The following is a 19540-nucleotide window of genomic DNA, read 5'->3' on the forward strand; positions in this document are numbered from 1 at the left end:
ATACATGAGTACATTTAAGTTGAAATACTATCTTTACCACGTGTATCATTATTGTAATCTTTAATCAATAGATTTATGGCATTACTATTAATATTAAGGGCATTCAAGGGATTTTATCCTATTTTGCCCTATAGCATAATATGTTATGTTATGTTAAGTAAATGCTTGTCAGATTATACGAGTTCGATCTAATGGACAAGGCGGACGGATAGCAAACCAATAAGAAAATCAGACACCGTTTCTTGACTTAGTTCTTACAACTTACAACACACCACGATCTCATAAAACTAGTCTCTACAGCTCCTGGCGTGAGTGATCATGGTGTAGTTCTGTACGACTTGACGCTGAAAGCCAAAAGCCAACGAAAGCCACACCACACAACGCCAAAAAAAAACCCCGGAATATCTTGCATGAACTCGTGACAGTAAAATGTATGTTTTGTTTTTGTTTGTTTTTAAGGGTTTTACGGCGATTGCATCATATTTAGGTCATATCAGCGCCAGTAAAAAGGAAAAAAATCGGAGAGTAAAAACATTCTAGATGTACAATTACAAGGACATGAGGAAAAAAAAAAGTAAGATGGGGGAATGGTTCAAATAGGGAACATGTTGATTCCAAGAGCACACTATCAATATACTTAGTTTGAGATCTCCTAAAAGTCTCATCCAGACACCAGCACAAGATCCTACTAAGAGGAATACACTCAAATGTTTACAAATCATATGTTTAAAGAAAGACATGACAGGGAGATGATTTACAAGAAAGAAACTAAGAAAAAGTATCATCTGCCAAAACGATAGAATAGTAGCTCGTGATAGCAGCCCACCTAGGAGATTGAAACATCACAAGCTGGGCTTAGAGGTTTGCACATGACCAACAACCCTATCAGTAGTAGTAGTAGTAGTAGTAGTAGTAGTAGTAGTAGTAGTAGTAGTAGTAGTAGTGGTGGTGGTGGTGGTGGTGGTGGGGTGGTGGTGGTCAGGGGCGGTTGCTGGCTGTTTATTTAAGGCGGCATCGATCGAAAACATTATCTCACTGTACTCAGGTGTAAAATGAGTAGGTACCTGACCAGAAGCAGTGTTGATTTTGTTGGAGGAAAATGTTATCTCGCCCAACAGGCATCATGTCTCGTCTTCGCGTTGCTTTTGGCTTAGGAGCCCTTTTTAAGTGTCTTGAGCTCACTTAGCGGAAATTGCTCAATATCAATGTTCTAGTGGGTGTATTTTTTTAGAATGTGTGTATATTGTGCATAAAAATAAAATGGGGGGGGGGGGGGGGGGGGCATGTGTGGTTTGAATTTTGAAGAGATATACTCACATAAGTGGTATTTACGACGGGCATATATTATGTAAAAGAGGTCCATTTGTCGATTTTCCTCTACAGAAAAAATTGTATAACATCCGATCATTGAAGTCTATGGATCCTTTCATTGTTGTTTTGGTATGGATTGCGATACACGTATCTGTTCATCGAGATTTGTGAATATCATTTTTTAAAAAGAACAATATGACAACAGCAATTAGACTGCCATATAAATTTCTTCCTTCGAATATCAACTGTGATAACAGTCATTAATAGAAGGAATAGAAAATCCAACCTCAATGCACTTCTTATCTACTCCAAAGACAATAACATAACTAATAACTACAAATTGAACTGCTGTGTGTCTCGGGATAATGGACTTGGAATCTTATTTATAGCATCATGGGCTCTACTCGGTGAATGATTTGTGTAATATTCTTATTGATGATTAACATCCGTTTGAGAAAAACGAATAGCATAAGATCTATATATTTATTGTAATTTTCTTCATCCGTATGGTTTGATTACAACAAACCTGTTCTTTCAATGATAAAATTGATATGGTTTTGATTTCTCCCAAGTCAGGCCTCAAGGTGTGCAAAATTAAATTTGCCGGCCTGACCTAGTTATTTTAGCAGTCAAGAGTATCCGTTGTTTCTAGTGGGAAGTTGATAGCCGTGGTTTTAAACAGAAGAAAACAACACTTTTATATAAAATGCTTGGGCGGCCTGTTGACTTTTTTGGCTCATGGTAGCCCCCATACCCCACCCTCAGCTCATTGTCGCACGTCATCTCGCCTCGCGTGGGCAACAAGAAAAAGAGAGCCGTCCGTGATGACGCACAACCTTCGTACAGTAGTTACAGGTACCAATCATGGCAAGCAAGTACAGGAAGAGATGCGCGAGTGTGAACGAAAATCAGCATAGGCAAAAATTGAGACAAAAAGCAGTATCTGCTAAATTTGAAAATTATAGGGCGGCACAAAACAACTTTGCTCAATAGACCGACCGCCAGTGGTGGTGGTGGTAGTATTAGTAGCAGTAGTAGTAGTAGTAGTAGTAGTAGTAGTAGTAGTAGTAGTAGTAGTAGTAGTAGTAGTAGTAGTAGTAGTCGTCGTAGTAGTAGTAGTCGTAGTAGTAGTAGTAGTAGTAGTAGTGGTGGTGGTGGTGGCGGTGGTGGTAGAAGTAGTAGTAGTAGTAGTAGTAGTAGTAGTAGTAGTAGTAGTAGTAGTAGTAGTAGTAGTAGTCGTAGTAGTAGTAGTCGTAGTAGTAGTAGTAGTAGTAGTAGTAGTAGTAGTAGTAGTAGTAGTAGTAGTAGTAGTAGTAGTAGTAGTAGTAGTAGTAGTGGTGGTGGTGGTGGCGGTGGTGGTAGAAGTAGTAGTAGTAGTAGTAGTAGTAGTAGTAGTAGTAGTAGTAGTAGTAGTAGTAGTAGTAGTAGTAGTAGTAGTAGTAGTAGTAGTAGTTGCGTATGGCTACACATCCAAATTCATTTCGTCAACCCAGCTTCGAAAGTCTTCTTCCGCCCTAAGAACTGTTTCATAGCCACCTTCAAGTTTAGTTACTGGACAGTGGATGGCAGTGTGGTCGCTGGTCTCTGGGGCTGCCTGACCATTCCAGCTGGCATCACTGTTCCCAAGTTTCCATCTGCCCATATTTGATGCAGTTCTGCCCTGTCCTGTTAAAAGGCGACTTGAGGAAACCCAGTATTTCCTGGCATAATGGATTGCAGGCATTCTCTATGTCGGATCTTTTATGATGTTTCCTCCTTTTGGTAAAAAGAACAATAGTTACAGAAGTATGAACGACAAACCAAAACCAACATGACCTGGGAGTCTATGGTGCTTTTCTGTTTTATGTACCAAAGCGTTAACCTTCAATTCCAATGAATCTTAGTCATAAACAATCTGGGTGGGGTTCCTGACCTCCCACACTGGGCAGGGAGGTACATACTGTGTCTTCTATCCCCCTATATTATCGGTTTTCCAACTTGCTTTCTGTCTTTGTCTTGGGATGAGAATGCTTGGTTTTGTCCATTTGGATGGATTGTGACGTCAGGCAGTGCAAACCGCAAGAAACCCCATTCTAATCCCCAGATTGCCAACAAAATTGCTACTGGACACGTCAGGACAATACTGCCGTTGTTTTGAAAAACACAGCATATACAATGTTAACCAAATAGCACATACTGTGTTCTTTTTATTAAACGACAGAATGTATGAGGCAGGATAACCCATGCAAATATTCAATGGGAGCGATCTTTATTCATGTTTTCGTCCAACCGAGTCATCAATCACATGATTTGTTGAGGTCCAACGATTGGATATTTCTTAACAAATTAATGTAAACACGCTGCTTTGTTCATGAAAGTTGTAAATATACCCATGTGTCAAGTTGAACAAAATGACCAATCGTGGTGTTAGATATTTAAAAAGCTGTGAACACTTTTCACTAAGCGGGTCATTTTGAGCACATTTTGCAATGTGACCAATGACCTCAAGCACATGGAAATGTAATATAGATCATGCCTATTAAGAAATAAAGGAGCAGGCACCGGTGTAAGATAAAGAACTGAACAAGTGTGTATGAAAGGTGCCAGAAAAGCAAGAAAGAAAAGTACAAGAAAAAAAAACATTCCAAAAAATCAGTCCACATCGGCTGGGGATCGAACCTCTGAAATTCTGATTACCGGTCAGACCTGCTACCATTACACCACAGAGGCTCTCGATAGTTGGGACAATTTTAATACCTAATCTATATTATTCACAAGGGCACGCGTTTTACTCTGTGAACCCTCGCTTGCATCAAACAACATACACATTGAACCCTCGCTTGCATCAAACAACACATACATTGAACCCTCGCTTGCATCAAACAACACATACATTGAACCCTCGCTTGCATCAAACAACACATACATTGAACCATCGCTTGCATCAGACAACACATACATTGAACCCTCGCTTGCATCAAACAACACATACATTAAACCATCGCTTGCATCAAACAACACATACATTGAACCATCGCTTCCATCAAACAACACATACATTGAACCATCGCTTCCATCAAACAACACATACATTGAACCATCGCTTGCATCAAACAACACATACATTGAACCATCGCTTCCATCAAACAACACATACATTGAACCATCGCTTCCATCAAATAACACATACATTGAACCATCGCTTCCATCAAACAACACATACATTGAACCATCGCTTCCATCAAACAACACATACATTGAACCATCGCTTCCATCAAACAACACATACATTGAATACACGCTTGCATCAAACAACACATACATTGAATACACGCTTGCATCAAAGACACATACATTGAACACGAGAGGACGAGGACAAGACATTTGAGATGCTTCATTTTATTTTTTTGAAAATATTCAATTAACAAATTAAGGAGTAGGCACTAGAGTTTTTTCTTCTTGTATTTTTCTTGCTTGCTTTGTCTGACACCTTTCATACACACTTGTTCATTAAAAACAACAACATGCAAGTAGCTAGGGAGATGAAAATGTATATTTGCATCCTGTGGCTGAGCGAGACACGGTGACTGCAGACAGGACAGCTCAGACAAGCTTCAGGGGAGGCATTATTATAGATAGTATGCAGATGACGTCACTCAGGCCTTTGTTATTGTTTTTGCCATCCGCGTTTGTGAGTTGTTCTCACTAAACTGTATTAACCAGACTATAAAAGTTCATGGTTACACAGAGTTTGTGTGTTAGTCCGTTATACTTCCGGATGGCAATGTTGTGAACTTCTTGGCCAAGCGCATTCTATCTATACGGGACAGGTGGGAGAGGGAGCTCATTACACACACACACACACACACACACAGAGAGAGAGAGAGAGAGAGAGAGAGAGAGAGAGAGAGAGAGAGAGAGAGAGAGAGAGAGAGAGAGAGAGAGTCATTCTAAGACCTACCACTAAGGCACAGCCAGCACTCATAGGCTGGGAACCTGTCAGTCCTCTTATAATCACAGCCATGTTTGCCAGAAGAGTAAAATCAAACTACATATCATCCAGTGTTCATCATCCATCATGGCTTGTACTCTTGAGCACGTTACCGGTCAGCTGTCCCCACGAATCACGATCCTCTGCGGTGCGCATGAAATCTGTGTTGCTTTTAAAATCACATTTCGCCATTCTTAGGTTATTTAAATAAGTTATTCTTTGTCTTCCTCTAGTTCTCTTTCCTTCGATCATCCCAGATGTTACCAACTTGTCTATTCCGTCTCTTCTCCACACATGTCCCAGAAACCGTAACTGCCTCTTTCTGATGGTATCGATCAATATTCTTCCCTTTCTCACCTTCTCCAACACTTCCTCGTTCGTATACCTGTCTGTCCATGATAGCCTCAACATTCTTCTATACACCCACATCTCAAATGCCTCTAACCTCCTCGTACATTCTCTGTCAAGCGTCCACGTTTCACATCCAGTGTTATACCCCCATAAATGACGCAGATGAAGAGAAGAAATATGATTTTTTCTACCATCACCTTCAATGTGTTTTCTTTGTTTTTAAGGGTTTTACGGCGCTTGTAACACATTTAGGTCATATCAGCGCCAGTAAAAAGGAAGAAAATTGGATAGTAAAAAGTTCTAGAATTACAATTAAAGCACACAAGAACAAACAAGACAAGGGGAAATTGGTTCAAATAGGAAACATTCAGATTCAAAGAGTACACTATCAGTGTACTTAGTTTGAGATCACCTTAAAGTCTCATCCAGACATAAGCACAGGTCCCGCCAAGAGGAACACACTCCATTGTTTACAACCCATACATATGAATAAGGAAAAATAATACAGTGTATAACAGGATGATGATTTACAAAACAAAAAATATCATCTCCCAAAACTCTAATATACATTTGACTGTTTCACCTCCCAGCTAAAGTATCCGGCCAGGACAAAACCAATTATTCTCATCCCAAGACAAAGACAGAAAGCAAGTTGGAAAACCGATATAGGCGGATAGAAGACACAGTGAGTACCTCTGCCCACTGTGGGAGGTCAGGAACCCCACCCAGATTGTTTATGACTAAGATTCATTGGCATTGAAGGTTAACGCTTTGGTCCATAAAACAGAATTGCACCATGGTCTAGACATTCGTAGCTGTAGTCATATCTGAAGATCATGGCGACCTCACTTTGTTGGGTTTTTTTTAGGAAATATTATTGATAGCTTACAACTGTGATGTGTTTTGTTTGTTTTAAAGGTTTTACCACGCGTGCAACACATTTAGGTTATATCAGCGCCAGTAAAAACATTCTAGATGTACAGTTAAAAGGACTTAAGGAAAAAGTAAGACAAAGGGTCAAAATTTCCAAGAGCACCCTATCATTGCAATACAAGAAATAAAGTGAGTAGGAAAGTGCCAGCAGACAACAGAGAATAAAAACTTCGCGGTGGCGATGGGGGCTCGAACCCGCGACCTTACTGGTACGACAACTCCGCCTGACCGGGGAGATCGTGACTCTACCATATGAGCTATCCATGACCCATTGTACTTAGTTTGAAATTACCTAAAAGTCTCACCCCCCAGACACCAGCACAAGATCCCACTTAGAGGAATACACTCATATATGGTTACAACTCTTATGTTAAAATAATAATGAAAAAAAAAAAAAAAAAACAGTACACAACTGTAATTTGTAATCAAGGTTCATGCTATAATACCCTAGGAGTCAAATAAGACCTTGGGAAAAAATAACCACAGCATAACCACCATGGGTGAAAGTTCACCGGAACAAATTTGCCTGAAAGACGAGATTTGGCAGCAGCCTCTTATGGTTCACACTACTATGTTATGACGATCGACCCAATCAGCAAAGTCCGGTCCGCATTCGTGAACCGTCGCGAACCCGCCGGGTAGCATCTTCACAACACACCTTTCGACTAGATGCTCTGCCGTCTCGGGTTCTTGCCCACAGCGGATACATATTGGACAGGTAGTAAGACCCCACCGATGTAACGCACTTGCCGTTAGGCAGCTCCTCGACCGAAGCCGATTCGCAGCCACCCAATGTCTCCTCTTACTGGTATCAAAGCCTGGCAACTTCTCACCACGCCCCCACGAGGGACTGAATTCGTCCAAACGACTTCCATCTCGTATGTGCAGCTCTGTCCGTAGTCAGGGATTCTGCGTATAAGGGTTGCCGGGACTTATTTCGGCTCGAAACGGGGGCACCGTCGATTATGCGCATCAGAGGAGATTTGGCGAATCCGGTTTGCTTAAAAGAGATACCCAAGTTAAAACAAGTACACGATACCTTAAACTGAAATGACCCACCGATAAACAAATCATATTGACCTCCGTTAGCTGCTCTGTGTCAATTCAAATAATGATCCAGTCAGCCCACTCATTTTTGTGTTTTTGAAGATATGTAATCCAGTCCAACATTAAAACAAATAATAAACATATGGGTGTGTTCTATCACATCCCCCCCCCCCTCCCCCTTCCCACTAGACCATGCCGATAAATCAACTTTTTGTTTTTTGTTTTTAAGGGTTTTACGGCGCTTGCAACACTTTTAGGTTATATCAGCGCCAGTAAAAAGGAAGAAAATAGGATAGTAAAAAGTTCTAGAATTACAATTAAAGCACCCAAGAAAAAGTAAGACAAAGGGGAACTGGGAACAAATAGGGATCAGATGTAGATTCCAATAGCATACCACCAATGTATTTAGTTTGAGATCACCCATAAGTCTCATCCGGACACAAGCACAAAATCCAAAAAAGAGGAATACACTCAAAGGCCTACATTATACATTCAAAATAACAAATATAATAATATATAACAGAGAGATGATTTACAATGAAAAAAATGTCATCTCCCAAAACAATAACTATGCATTTGACTGTTTCCCTCCCAGCTAGGACTCCGGCCAGGATCAGGAAAAATAAAACAAGTAATCTAATTCCAAGACAAAGACAGAAAGCATGTTGGAAAACAGATATAATGGGATAGAAGACACAGTATGTACCCCCCTGCCCACTATGGATAATTGTGTTTTTTGTGTTTTTAACGGTTTTACGGCGCTTGCAACACATTAAGGTCATATCAGCGCCAGTAAAAAGGAAGAAAATGGGATAGTAAAAAGTTCTAGAATTACAATTAAAGCACAAAAGAAAAGGTAAGACAAAGGGGAATTAGTTCAAATAGGGAACAGGTGTAGATTCCAAGAGCACACCGTCAAAGTACTTTGTTTGAGATCACCTAAAAATCTCATCCAGACACAAGTACATGTCCCCACTAAGAGGAATACACTCAAATGTTAACAACTCAAATATAACATGTAAATAAAACATAATACAGTACATAACAGAGAGATGATTTACAAGGAAAAAAATATCATCTCCCAAGGCAATAAATATACATTCGACTGTTTCCCTCTTAGCCAAGGACTCCGACCAAGGACAGGACAAAACCAAGCAATCTCATTCCAAGACAAAGACAGAAGGCTATTGGAAAACAGATAAGAGGGGATAGAAGACACAGCAAGTACCTCCCTGCCACTATGGATAAATCAACTTTTAAAAATGGTGAGATCAGAAAAAAAGAAGGAAAAAAAAAAAATCAAGCAAAACTCTCCAATTGCACTTCGATCAAAATGTTTAATGAAAAGAGATGACGTAATCATCAGTAAATAATCATGTGATCAATGATAGCGTGATGAGTGCCTTTAAAATTATGGGATAGTTACAGCATGAAATAATTATATAACATAAATAAAGGGAAGTAATATATCATTATTATTATATAATACATACACGATTAAAAGAAATAAACCGTACTTGTTAGTTACAGTTACGTCCCTTTGGATCTATAATTAGCTCATATTTGGAGGGTTGTATTTTTATTTGTTAGAAGAATGAGGTGGGGATGGGAATGGGATATTAAAAGCTCTTGTTTTATATTATGGTAAAGACAAATAGCTCTTAAAAGCTCTTGTTATATTTTATGGTAAAGACAAATAGCTCTTAAAAGCTCTTGTTATATATTATGGTAAAGACAAATAAATGAAATAAATACAGGACATAAACCATTTACGCCAGGACAGAATTTCTTTTCAATTACATTTTCGAGCAGTTTTACTCTCGCTACTACGTCCACGGATCAAATAGTTTCCACGTGAGAGTAATAACAGTAACAACGATGCGGTCAAAAATTATGCGAAACAAGGGTTTAAACCGAGGCCATCTGTATTTCAGGCTGTTTCAACTGGTAAACTGGGCTTTTACTTTTAATGGTATTCTAACTACACAACCACTAGCAAACACAAACGTTGTCGCAAGTCTGGTTCAAAACTTTGTAACACTGCAGTCATTTCAAATCGGGACAGTCCCGATTTTAACAAGACAGTTGGCAGCTGTGCTTTTGTTAACTCACTCAATCCTAGAAATTTTTTTATACTTTTCAAGATTGGAAAAAAATGTACTAAAATGAGTCTGTGCATATATATATATATATATATATATATATATATATATATATATATATATATATATATATATATATATATATATATATATATATATATATATATATATATATATATATATATATATATATTTATTTATTTATTTATTCAACTTCCTCTAACACTAACATGTAGAAATGAAAAACATTAGTTTTGATACTACACCTATAATTTGTCTCTCTGTGTAATAAAAAGACGTGGGGTAAAAGTAACCCGGGTAAACTACGGATATAGTCGGTGTCAGGGTTGAGTGAGTTAATCAAGTCCAGATAACATCACTGGTCTTTTTTACTCCGATCTCAGTGAAAATAGCAAAAATTTGATAGTCTAATCCCAGCGTATAGGACTAAAATAAGATTTTACATCATACATGTGTGTATTATATATATATATATATATATATAATATATATATATATATATATATATATATATATATAATATATATATATATATATATATATATATATATATATATATATATATATATAATATATATATATATATAATATATATATATATATATATATATATATATATATATATATATATATATATATAATATATATATATATATATATATATATGCAAATATACCAAATTATACACAAAAAAGGGTGGTACAAAAAGAATAATAGGAACTCTACAATCATATTTAAACAATTTTTATACAGCAAAATTATATCTAAAATAACAATACATAAAAAAATACAATGGAAGAAAGAGGTTATGTTATAAATAACAATAACAACAATAAAGAGGTTATGTTATAAATAAACAACAATATACACAATAATCACATTTGTTTGCTTGGTACGTAGTAGTAGTCATATATAACTATAGATAGATATGGCAAGAGTATTGATATAAATAATACAAAGAATCAAAGTAACTGTATAGTTAAATAAACTTGTAGGTAAGACAATCTCATCATAATATAGAATTATAATTATACACGCTATGAAATACAGTGCAGCACGCAGTCCAGTCCTCGGCCTCTTCTCGGGCAAATAAATATTTACGACGAGGAATCCATAAAAAATGAGGAATACGTGAAATTTCTACAAAGAAAATATGGGAAATTAAAAAGTTTTGTACGAGGAAGAGGAATCCGTGAACACGAGGAATGCGTACTGGTCTGTAGAACTGTAGATCTTTAGTTAACACTTCGCACAGCTATATTGTAAATTAAAAAAAAAAAAAAACAAACAAAAAAAAAAAAAAAACTAATTGTAACTACAGAGTAAATTCGTGGGTTGGCAGAGAGCTATACTCTCTGCCATGCGTTGAAAACAAATTATACAGTAGCCGCTGGATTCTAGCACGGTCTCGTGAGAGGCCAAAAAGTGTGTTAGAATCTGAGTGATCGTTTGTTTTTGTTTAAGGGTTACGGCTTGACACTTGTTATCACGCATAAAAAGGAAAAAATGGTATAGTAAAGTCTGAATTACAATAAGCACCAAGAAAAGTAAACAAGGATAGACAAATGGATCAGATGTAGATTCCAAGGCATACCACATGTACTTATTGAATACTACAATCTATCGACACAGCAAATCCAACAAGAGACACATCAATCGTACATTATCATTCAAAAATAAATATAATAAGAGATTTTACAGGAAAAAATATATCCCCAAAACATACTATGATTGACTGTTCCCTCAGCTAGGATTCGGCCCAGTGCAACAAACAGTATTATTCGAGACAAGACAAAGCAATTTGGAACAGTTAAGGATAGAAACACAGTTGTACCTCTGCCGATGGAGTCAGGATCCCCACCCAGTCTGAGTGATCAGAAATCCGATTGATCGTGGGAAATAATGACTAATTAATTATATCGATAAAATTCGGTCGTTCCAGTTCCAGCGTGCTGTATTGAAGAACGTGCTGAAATTTGGATTTGCTAAAAATCCAGTGAAATCTGTATCAGAAAACTTGTAATTCATTCCTTATAGCAATATATCAATAACTTTGGTCAACAATTGTTCAACTCAGAAAAGCACAACTGGAGAGGAGGTAACATTTCAAATTGTAGCTAAACTACTGACGATATAGGAATAGGAGCCCAATGGACACCACGACATTTTGTCAGATGTCAAAATAAAATATTTTCTTTGGATAACTTTACCCAATATTTATAGGGAATGAGATTAGCGGAAGAGTAGCGTCCCTTGATTGGACGTCACCCATAGTCTGTGACGTCACCGGCGGAAAAGTTATTAGAGAGAGAACGTCATGTTGGTTGTGCGCATGCGTCTCTCGTCCTCTGTTGTTACTATTGCGTTGGGACTCCTTATAAAAAAATAATTTTTTTTTTTTTCAAAAGTGTGATCTCCACCTATAATTATTCTTTAGAGTTGAACAGTTTGCGACCGACGTCATTGTTATCTATAGAGCTACGATAAGTAGACTCTGGATCAAGGCCATTGCTATCACGATGTCAAAAGGTCTCATTAAACCAGAAGATTCTTTCAAAACTGCTTTGAAACCTCCGATTTGAGACATTTTGACAAAATCTAACAAGACCAAAGAGATCAAATCAATTGGAGATTTCAACCTAAAAATAAAAAAAAAAAAAAGAAGAAAAAAAATGAATCTATAAACCATTTTGATTTAGGAATTTTTTTTTCTTCTGCAGATACGATTAAGAGTGACCCACCATCTCAAAACGGTATTATAAATTTCTACTCATTACGGTGATTAACTAACACAAATTATTATACGTTAAAAAATAAAACTAAAATTCATATTTCTTATAATAATGTTAATTCTAAAATCACTTCCTCCCACAATCCACATGACATACTCATATGACCGTTTTGAAGAGAGTGGGTTTTAAAATGACAGCTGTATGAAGATATCACCAATAGTAAGTAGTCATAACGTCACCCTGTGAGGGAAATGTTTCAAGAGGTAGAAAAACTAAAGATTTAAGGCTTAATATAATATGTAAACAAATTTTGACCAGTTAACTGCCTTTCTCTGAGAAAAAAAATTAAAATTTTGAATTTGGCCAGAAAACTAGTCCTTCAAATATCGATGCATTTAAATAACCCTAAGCTTGACAAAAACTTTCAAACCTGGGACCTCGCGAGGTCTTCCTTAAAGTCCCAAGTTTGAAAGTTTTTTGTCAAGATGAGGGTTATTTAAATCGATCGATAGTTGAAGGACGAGTTTTCTGGTCAAATTTTTAATGACTCATTTTTCAAGAGTTTGGCAGTTAACTGGTCAAGCCATACAAGTGAACATGTCAGAAAAGCAACGCAAAAACTCACATATCTGTACTCCAGTCCCCAAAACACAAAATTTATCTGTTTTGTAGTTTGTTTTACAATTTTTACGGATTAAAAATCAAATTTCAGTGAGTGGTTCTCCCTAATCAGGGATGCCTTTTGGTTCAAATTAAAAAAAAAAAAGCCAAAAAATGTTCCTGTAAATAGCAGAATGAAAATATTTCATACAAATCCTAGAAAAGGACACATTTATCCATCAAGCTCCCCCTTACCCATTGCCTTTAAACAATCAATACTTTCATCTTGTGGCTATGTGGTCTTGTGGTATGACACTCGCTTTCGGATCGGAAGGTCCTTGGTTTGAGCCTCAATCGACGCATAGATGAGTCCTGGGTAAAGGCTCTTTACCCACATTCTCACCATACTCAGGTGTAAAATGAGTACCTGGCTGTTAACGATGTTGTCTCAGTCCAAAACATTTTTGTAAAATTGCCTAACAGGTGTCATGTCCCACCCTACATGTCAAGTGTTGCCGTTGACCAGGAACCCTTTGTAAAGCGCTTTGAGCACGTTTAGTGAATATTGTGTTATATAAAAGCTCAAGCTCAAAGTAAAATTTTTATCTCTTAAAAATTATGAATGTTTAAATTTTCAAGTTGACAGGTTTGGATGGTGAGTAAGAGAAATGTTACAGTGAATGACGTCATCGGTCGGATGGTGAAAAGGTTTGAACTGAGATATTGCCACGTTTCGTTAGAAGGTCAATTTTTATCCAAAATGAGTTCTTGTCATAACTGATTAAATCAGCCCTTTTTGTACATCTTCAGGAAATATCAAAGCTAATTTCACTTCAAATATTTTTTTTACAGCTAGTCAAGTTGAAAAAGTTTGAAATTTGAGAAAAAATGCTGGATACTTTTCCCATACATCTGACCATAACTTCATGAAAAATCACCCGATTTACTTCAAATAAAGCTTAAAATGCTCTGGGGAGCATATGCTTTCAAAAAAATGAAAAAACATAACAAATACAAATACAAAATTTTCACCTTCCGACTGATTATGTCATGCACTGACACATTTATGTGAAATTAGATGAAAATTTTTGTGTAATTGGATTCAGTAGTCTGATGTCACGCAGCCCAGCAACGGTGGCCATCTTGTTTCTAAACAAAGAAAATCATTACTTTTTAATCTTCGTGCTGGCTAGAACTTTTCATATGCCTTGTGATCAGAATGTGTAAAAGTCAAAAGATGATCAAATTTATGGAGTTTTATCCTCTGGATACGCTTTTATGCTCGCCAGAGAAATATTTCATACGGGCGTCCGCCATTGTTCCGATAGTTTGGAGCCAGTGTTACTAAGTTACCATGCGTCATTAGGAAGGAAGTGACGTTACGACTGTTGAAGAGTATTGGTGAACCATAATGGAGAGTTGTTTTGTGTACATTCATGAAATAAATTTTGTGTTTGACCGACTGCAGTTAGTTCTGTATGAAGAGTTTGAGGTAAGTAGGTTTGATGTTGAATACAGTCAGGATTCTAAGTAGTGTCTTTGGTGAGGAAGATGATTGGTACAATATAAGCAACATATGTAGTAGTGGTGGTGGTGGTGGTAGTAGTAGTAGTAGTAGTAGTAGTAGTAGTAGTAGTAGTAGTAGTAGTAGTAGTAGTAGTGGTAGTAGTGGTAGTAGTAGTAGTAGTAGTAGTAGTGGTAGTAGATAGTAGTAGTAGTAGTAGTAGTAGTAGTAGTAGTAGTAGTAGTAGTAGTAGTAGTAGTAGTAGTAGTAGTAGTAGTAGTAGTAGTAGTATAGTAGTAGTATAGTAGTAGTAGTAGTAATAGTAGTAGTAGTAGTAGTAGTAGTAGTAGTAGTAGTAGTAGTAGTAGTAGTAGTAGTAGTAGTAGTAGTAAAAGAGGAGAAGGGGGAGGAGGTGGAGAAAGAACAGAATGAGGTAAAAAAGAATGTGGAAGGAGGAGGAGGAGAATGATGGGGAGGAAGACATGACTGCAATAACGTTGGCATTGATGGCGATAACGATGATGATAGTCATATGATGGTGATGATGATAATAATGATGATGATAATAATGTCGATGACAAAGACAACAGAAGTTACCATGTTGGGATTGAAGAAAAGAATTCCAATAACTGAAATGGAATGAAACAGACCGAGCTTCACTCTTATCTAAAACAATAAATATTATCATTTGAACCCATCAAAGGCATGAAGCAACAACCAACTGACAACTGACTGAATATTGATTGTATGGGTCGACACATTATAGTCATTTTACTAGACAAATAAATAACACACGTGACCGGCAGTCTTCATTTGGTGTTTGTAAACATTGAATTGGGTTTTAGGGGGAAATTTAAAAAAAACAACAAAAAATTTTTTTAAAAACAAAAAAAAACTCCAAAGACAAATGAAAAGAAACAACAACATAAAAGAACAAAATTAAACTAACCAAAACTTTTTCATGACTGCCGGACAGATATACACACACACACACAGAGAGAGAGAGAGAGAGAGAGAGAGAGAGAGAGAGAGAGAGAGAGAGAGAGAGAGAGAGAGAGAGAGAGAGAGAGGAGAGAGAGAGAGAGAGGAGAGAAGAGCAGAGAGAGAGAGAGAGAGAGAGAGAGAGAGAGAGAGAGAGAGAGAGAGAGAGAGAGAGAGAGAGAGAGAGAACACATTAATCATTACAGGAAAGGGAGAGAAATCTACAAAACATGGAGCAACAAATTTACACAGGAAGGAATGAAGTCAACTTTGACCTATCCAGGACTCCCCCTGAACAACGCAGAATCAGCTTTTGTCTATATTCCATTGGTGAAAAGTTGAACGGGAATTTTAACGATGAAGGAATTGTCAGTTCAATTCTATTTGTTCTAGACTGACACCGGTATTATGACCACAACAACAACAACAACAACAATCATAATAATATATAATACAATGTCATTAAAAAGAACAACAGGCATTAAATGATTAGTAAGGATAAAGCACGAAAGGTGAGGAATAAAAAGCATCAAATATCATCATATATTATATATAATATTCACATATACCAGACATATTTTCATGTCTTCAAAGCTATTTTACACCCTTTCTTCCATGCTTTAATAAAAAAATTGGTTAAAAAATTCCTACATTTTAATTTTAACAGTTTTCCCGTTTCTACAAAATTCATCTCTAACTACAAGGGCAAACTAAAACATTTCCACTTTAAAGTGCAGTTAGCTTTTTATTCAACTTTTTTTTTTTACAAAAAGAAGTGGAGAAAAAAAAAACTTTTAAAAACATTCTCGGATGGTAGGTTATTTATTATCCTTTTAGCAGCAAGCATATATTTTTTTCAAATAATAATAATTCTGTGTTGCTCAACACCAGATTTCAACAAGAAATATTATCAAGGGGTGGAGGAAGAAAAAAAAGCCGCACCCCCTCCCCCTCTTGCTTCCTCATTATGTATTATAATTATACATATATAAATATATAAAGCAATTCATTGCAATTCTTCCCCCCAAAAATTTTAAGTGGAACTGCACAGACCATGCTGTGGTTACTGTAAATATCCTGTTGTTAAAATGTCCCTTTTTTAAATCACCCACTAATCATTTATTCTTTGTACTTTATCAATCATTAAAAAAAAAAAAAGTTCCTGTGTGAACATTAAAAATTAAAATAAACCAACAAAAACACAACCTATAGACAGCATGCAGTTCAGTCAAATAGCCACCACTTATGATGTGTGTATTAAATTGTATGTAAAGATGTCCATGTGCATTGTGAAGTAAATTTGTTATGAGATCATATCATTGTAATGTCCACACATTTCTATTAATGTTTATTATATAATAGATTTGTTCAAGTAATGTAAACCACTGCAGATTTTCCATTTTGTGGACAGTACAGATTTATTATTATGACTATTACGATAAAAAAATAACAATAATAATTGTAACCGATACACCAAAAACCTATGTGAAACATGGCGCAGTGGAATAGTTTTTTGCTAAGCAATGTGGAGGTACTAGGTTCAAGTTCCACCTTGCCCTTCGTCACTGGCAGACCTGAACTCAAGCGAACTGAATACAAAGAATTATATTTATTTATTTTATTATTTATGTATTTATTCATTTGTGTATGTATCTATTTATGTATGTATTTATTTATTTATTCATTTGTGTATGTAGGTATTTATTTATTCATTGTGTATGCATCTATTTATGTATTTATTTATTTATTCATTTGTGTATGTATCTATTTATGTACTTATTTATTCATTTATATATTCATGTATGTATTTATTTAATTTCATATAATTATAACCACTTATATAGTCTATTCTAATGAATTGTCATGAGAACTCTTCATTTCTCAGTCTACATAACATCCCCCCACCCCAACAAAAAAAACCCAACAAAAATCATAAAAAACAACAAACAAGCATGAAAGTGATGTCAACCACAGACATTTAAAAAAAAAAAATAGACGAATAAGCAAATGGAATAATAATAAAAAATAAAAAAAAGAATAACAGAGATGTGTAGTAGTTTCTTTCCCCCCATCACGCTGTGCTCGAACTGGTTGGCGTTCCAGTGATAAAGGTCATCGATTGTCTGTGTTGTGACACCGTCCAATCACACTGCGCTATCTGTAGAGGGAAAATATAAATAGATTTTTTTTTTTTAAATGATGAAAGATGATAAAACAAAAAAAGTTAATTGAATGTAATCAAGGTGAATCTGTTTGTAGGTCTGATCGCCGATTGCAATTATGGGCACGTTTTAACATTGTTGTTATGGGACGAAATTTTGTGTTGGTTTGAGAGTATTTCTATATGAATCAATGAGCCCATAGCAAGTTAGGTTGTCAGACCTGCAAATAAGTACATGTTGGTTGAGATGAAAATCTTTATAAATCGGAGAATGTTAAGTCAGTCCAAAAATCTTTATCAAAAGCCATGAAATCATGCAAAGAATACATATATGCATTTTAAAATTATCTATCATGAATGTGACTAAAATCTTTAACAAAACTCATTGAAATCATGCAAAGAATACATATATATATATAATATATATATATATATATATATATATATATATATATATATATATATATATATATATATATATATATATATATATGCATTTTTTTAGTCATCTATCATGAACATAATACGTATTAAATGTGCCCTAAATCTTTATCAAAACTCATTGTAAAGAACACATGCATTTTAAAAATTATCCATCATGAACATAACGTTACATGTGCCTAAAATCGTTATCAAAACTCATTGAAATCACGCAAATTGTAAATAATACAAATGAATTTTAAAAATTATCTTTTATAAAAATTTTTAAAAAAGGTTTTAAAATTTAAATCAAAAACATCTTTAGTCTGAAGTTTATTGGATGAAACTAGCATGTTCTTCTGGTCAAAGGGCACGACAAAAACATAGAGGTAAAGAAAAAGAAATCAATTAAACTTTAAAATGAGCTTTTTATATAGCGCAATATCCACTAAATGTGCTCAAAGCGCTCTACAAGGGGCCCCTGGCCAACAGCAACATTTAACATTTAGGACGAGACATGACGCCTGTTAGGCGATGTTACAATTTTTTCAGACAGAGACAATGCTGTTAACGGCTAGGTACTCATTTTACACCTGAGTACGGTGAGAGAATGTGAGTAAAGAGCCTTCTCCAAGGACTCAACTATGCGCCGAGAGAGGCTCAAACCCAGGACATTCCGATCCGAAAGCAAGTGTCATACCTCAAGACCACATAGCCGCAATTGTAATGCATAAATACCAGCCTGTCTTTGATACAGGATCGATAGAAGTATGACTTAGCAGTGGTATGAATTAACGTGTAATGAAAACACCTTGAAAATCAGTTGGTTTTTTTGTTTTTTTTTTAAAATCAGATACACCCATCTGTCTTAGGATGGCTGAAAATCTACTCTATCACTAAAAATAGCCTTCTAGCATAGTCACATGGGGAGATGTAACATTCTAAAAATAGCCTTCTAGCATAATCACATGGGGAGCTGTATTATTCTAAAAATAGCCTTCTAGCATAATCACATGGAGGAGATGTAATATATGTAAAGGTATGCATTGTGTTGATGAAATAGCACTTTTAAACCTTGGATGACATGTTTGTAACAAATTCAATAGGAGGGGGGGTGAGGAAGTAAGGAGAGGAGAGGTGGGGGGGGGAGAAGGATATGCGAAATTGGTATGTTGATGCACATATAGCACATTTGTATACCATGGATACATGGTTTTGGTGGTAACCACAATTAATTTATTGAAAGCATGGATAAAGGAAGAAGGGAAGAAGGAGGAGGGGGAGAGGGGAGGAGAGGAGGAGAGGAGGAGGGGAGGGAAGGAAGAGAGGAGGAGAAGAAGAAAAAGAAGAGAGAGGAGGAGGAGACAGATGGATGAAGAAAAAGTGAGGAGGAGTATGAAAAAAGAG

The 19540-nt window shown here is 36.0% G+C and overlaps 1 protein-coding gene across 6 annotated transcripts in view; it reads right to left on the minus strand.

The window, feature by feature from the left end:
* Positions 1-16360: 16360 nt before the first annotated feature.
* The window catches only part of LOC144980753 (dedicator of cytokinesis protein 9-like), a 134633-nt gene continuing 131453 nt past the window's right edge, over positions 16361-19540 (minus strand). For 5 of the 6 annotated variants that reach the window (XM_078928524.1, XM_078928525.1, XM_078928521.1 and 2 more), the window contains one exon: positions 16361-17710. In XM_078928524.1, the coding sequence (XP_078784650.1) occupies positions 17624-17710 (87 nt within the window). In that variant the 3' untranslated portion in view covers positions 16361-17623. The remainder of the gene's footprint in view (positions 17711-19540) is intronic. The other variant, XM_078928520.1, reaches the window with a different exon arrangement.

This window comes from Berghia stephanieae, chromosome 10 (assembly GCF_034508935.2).
Source record: "Berghia stephanieae isolate SIO BIC M18660-M18661 chromosome 10, UCSD_Bste_1.3, whole genome shotgun sequence".
NCBI lineage: Eukaryota > Metazoa > Mollusca > Gastropoda > Nudibranchia > Aeolidiidae > Berghia > Berghia stephanieae.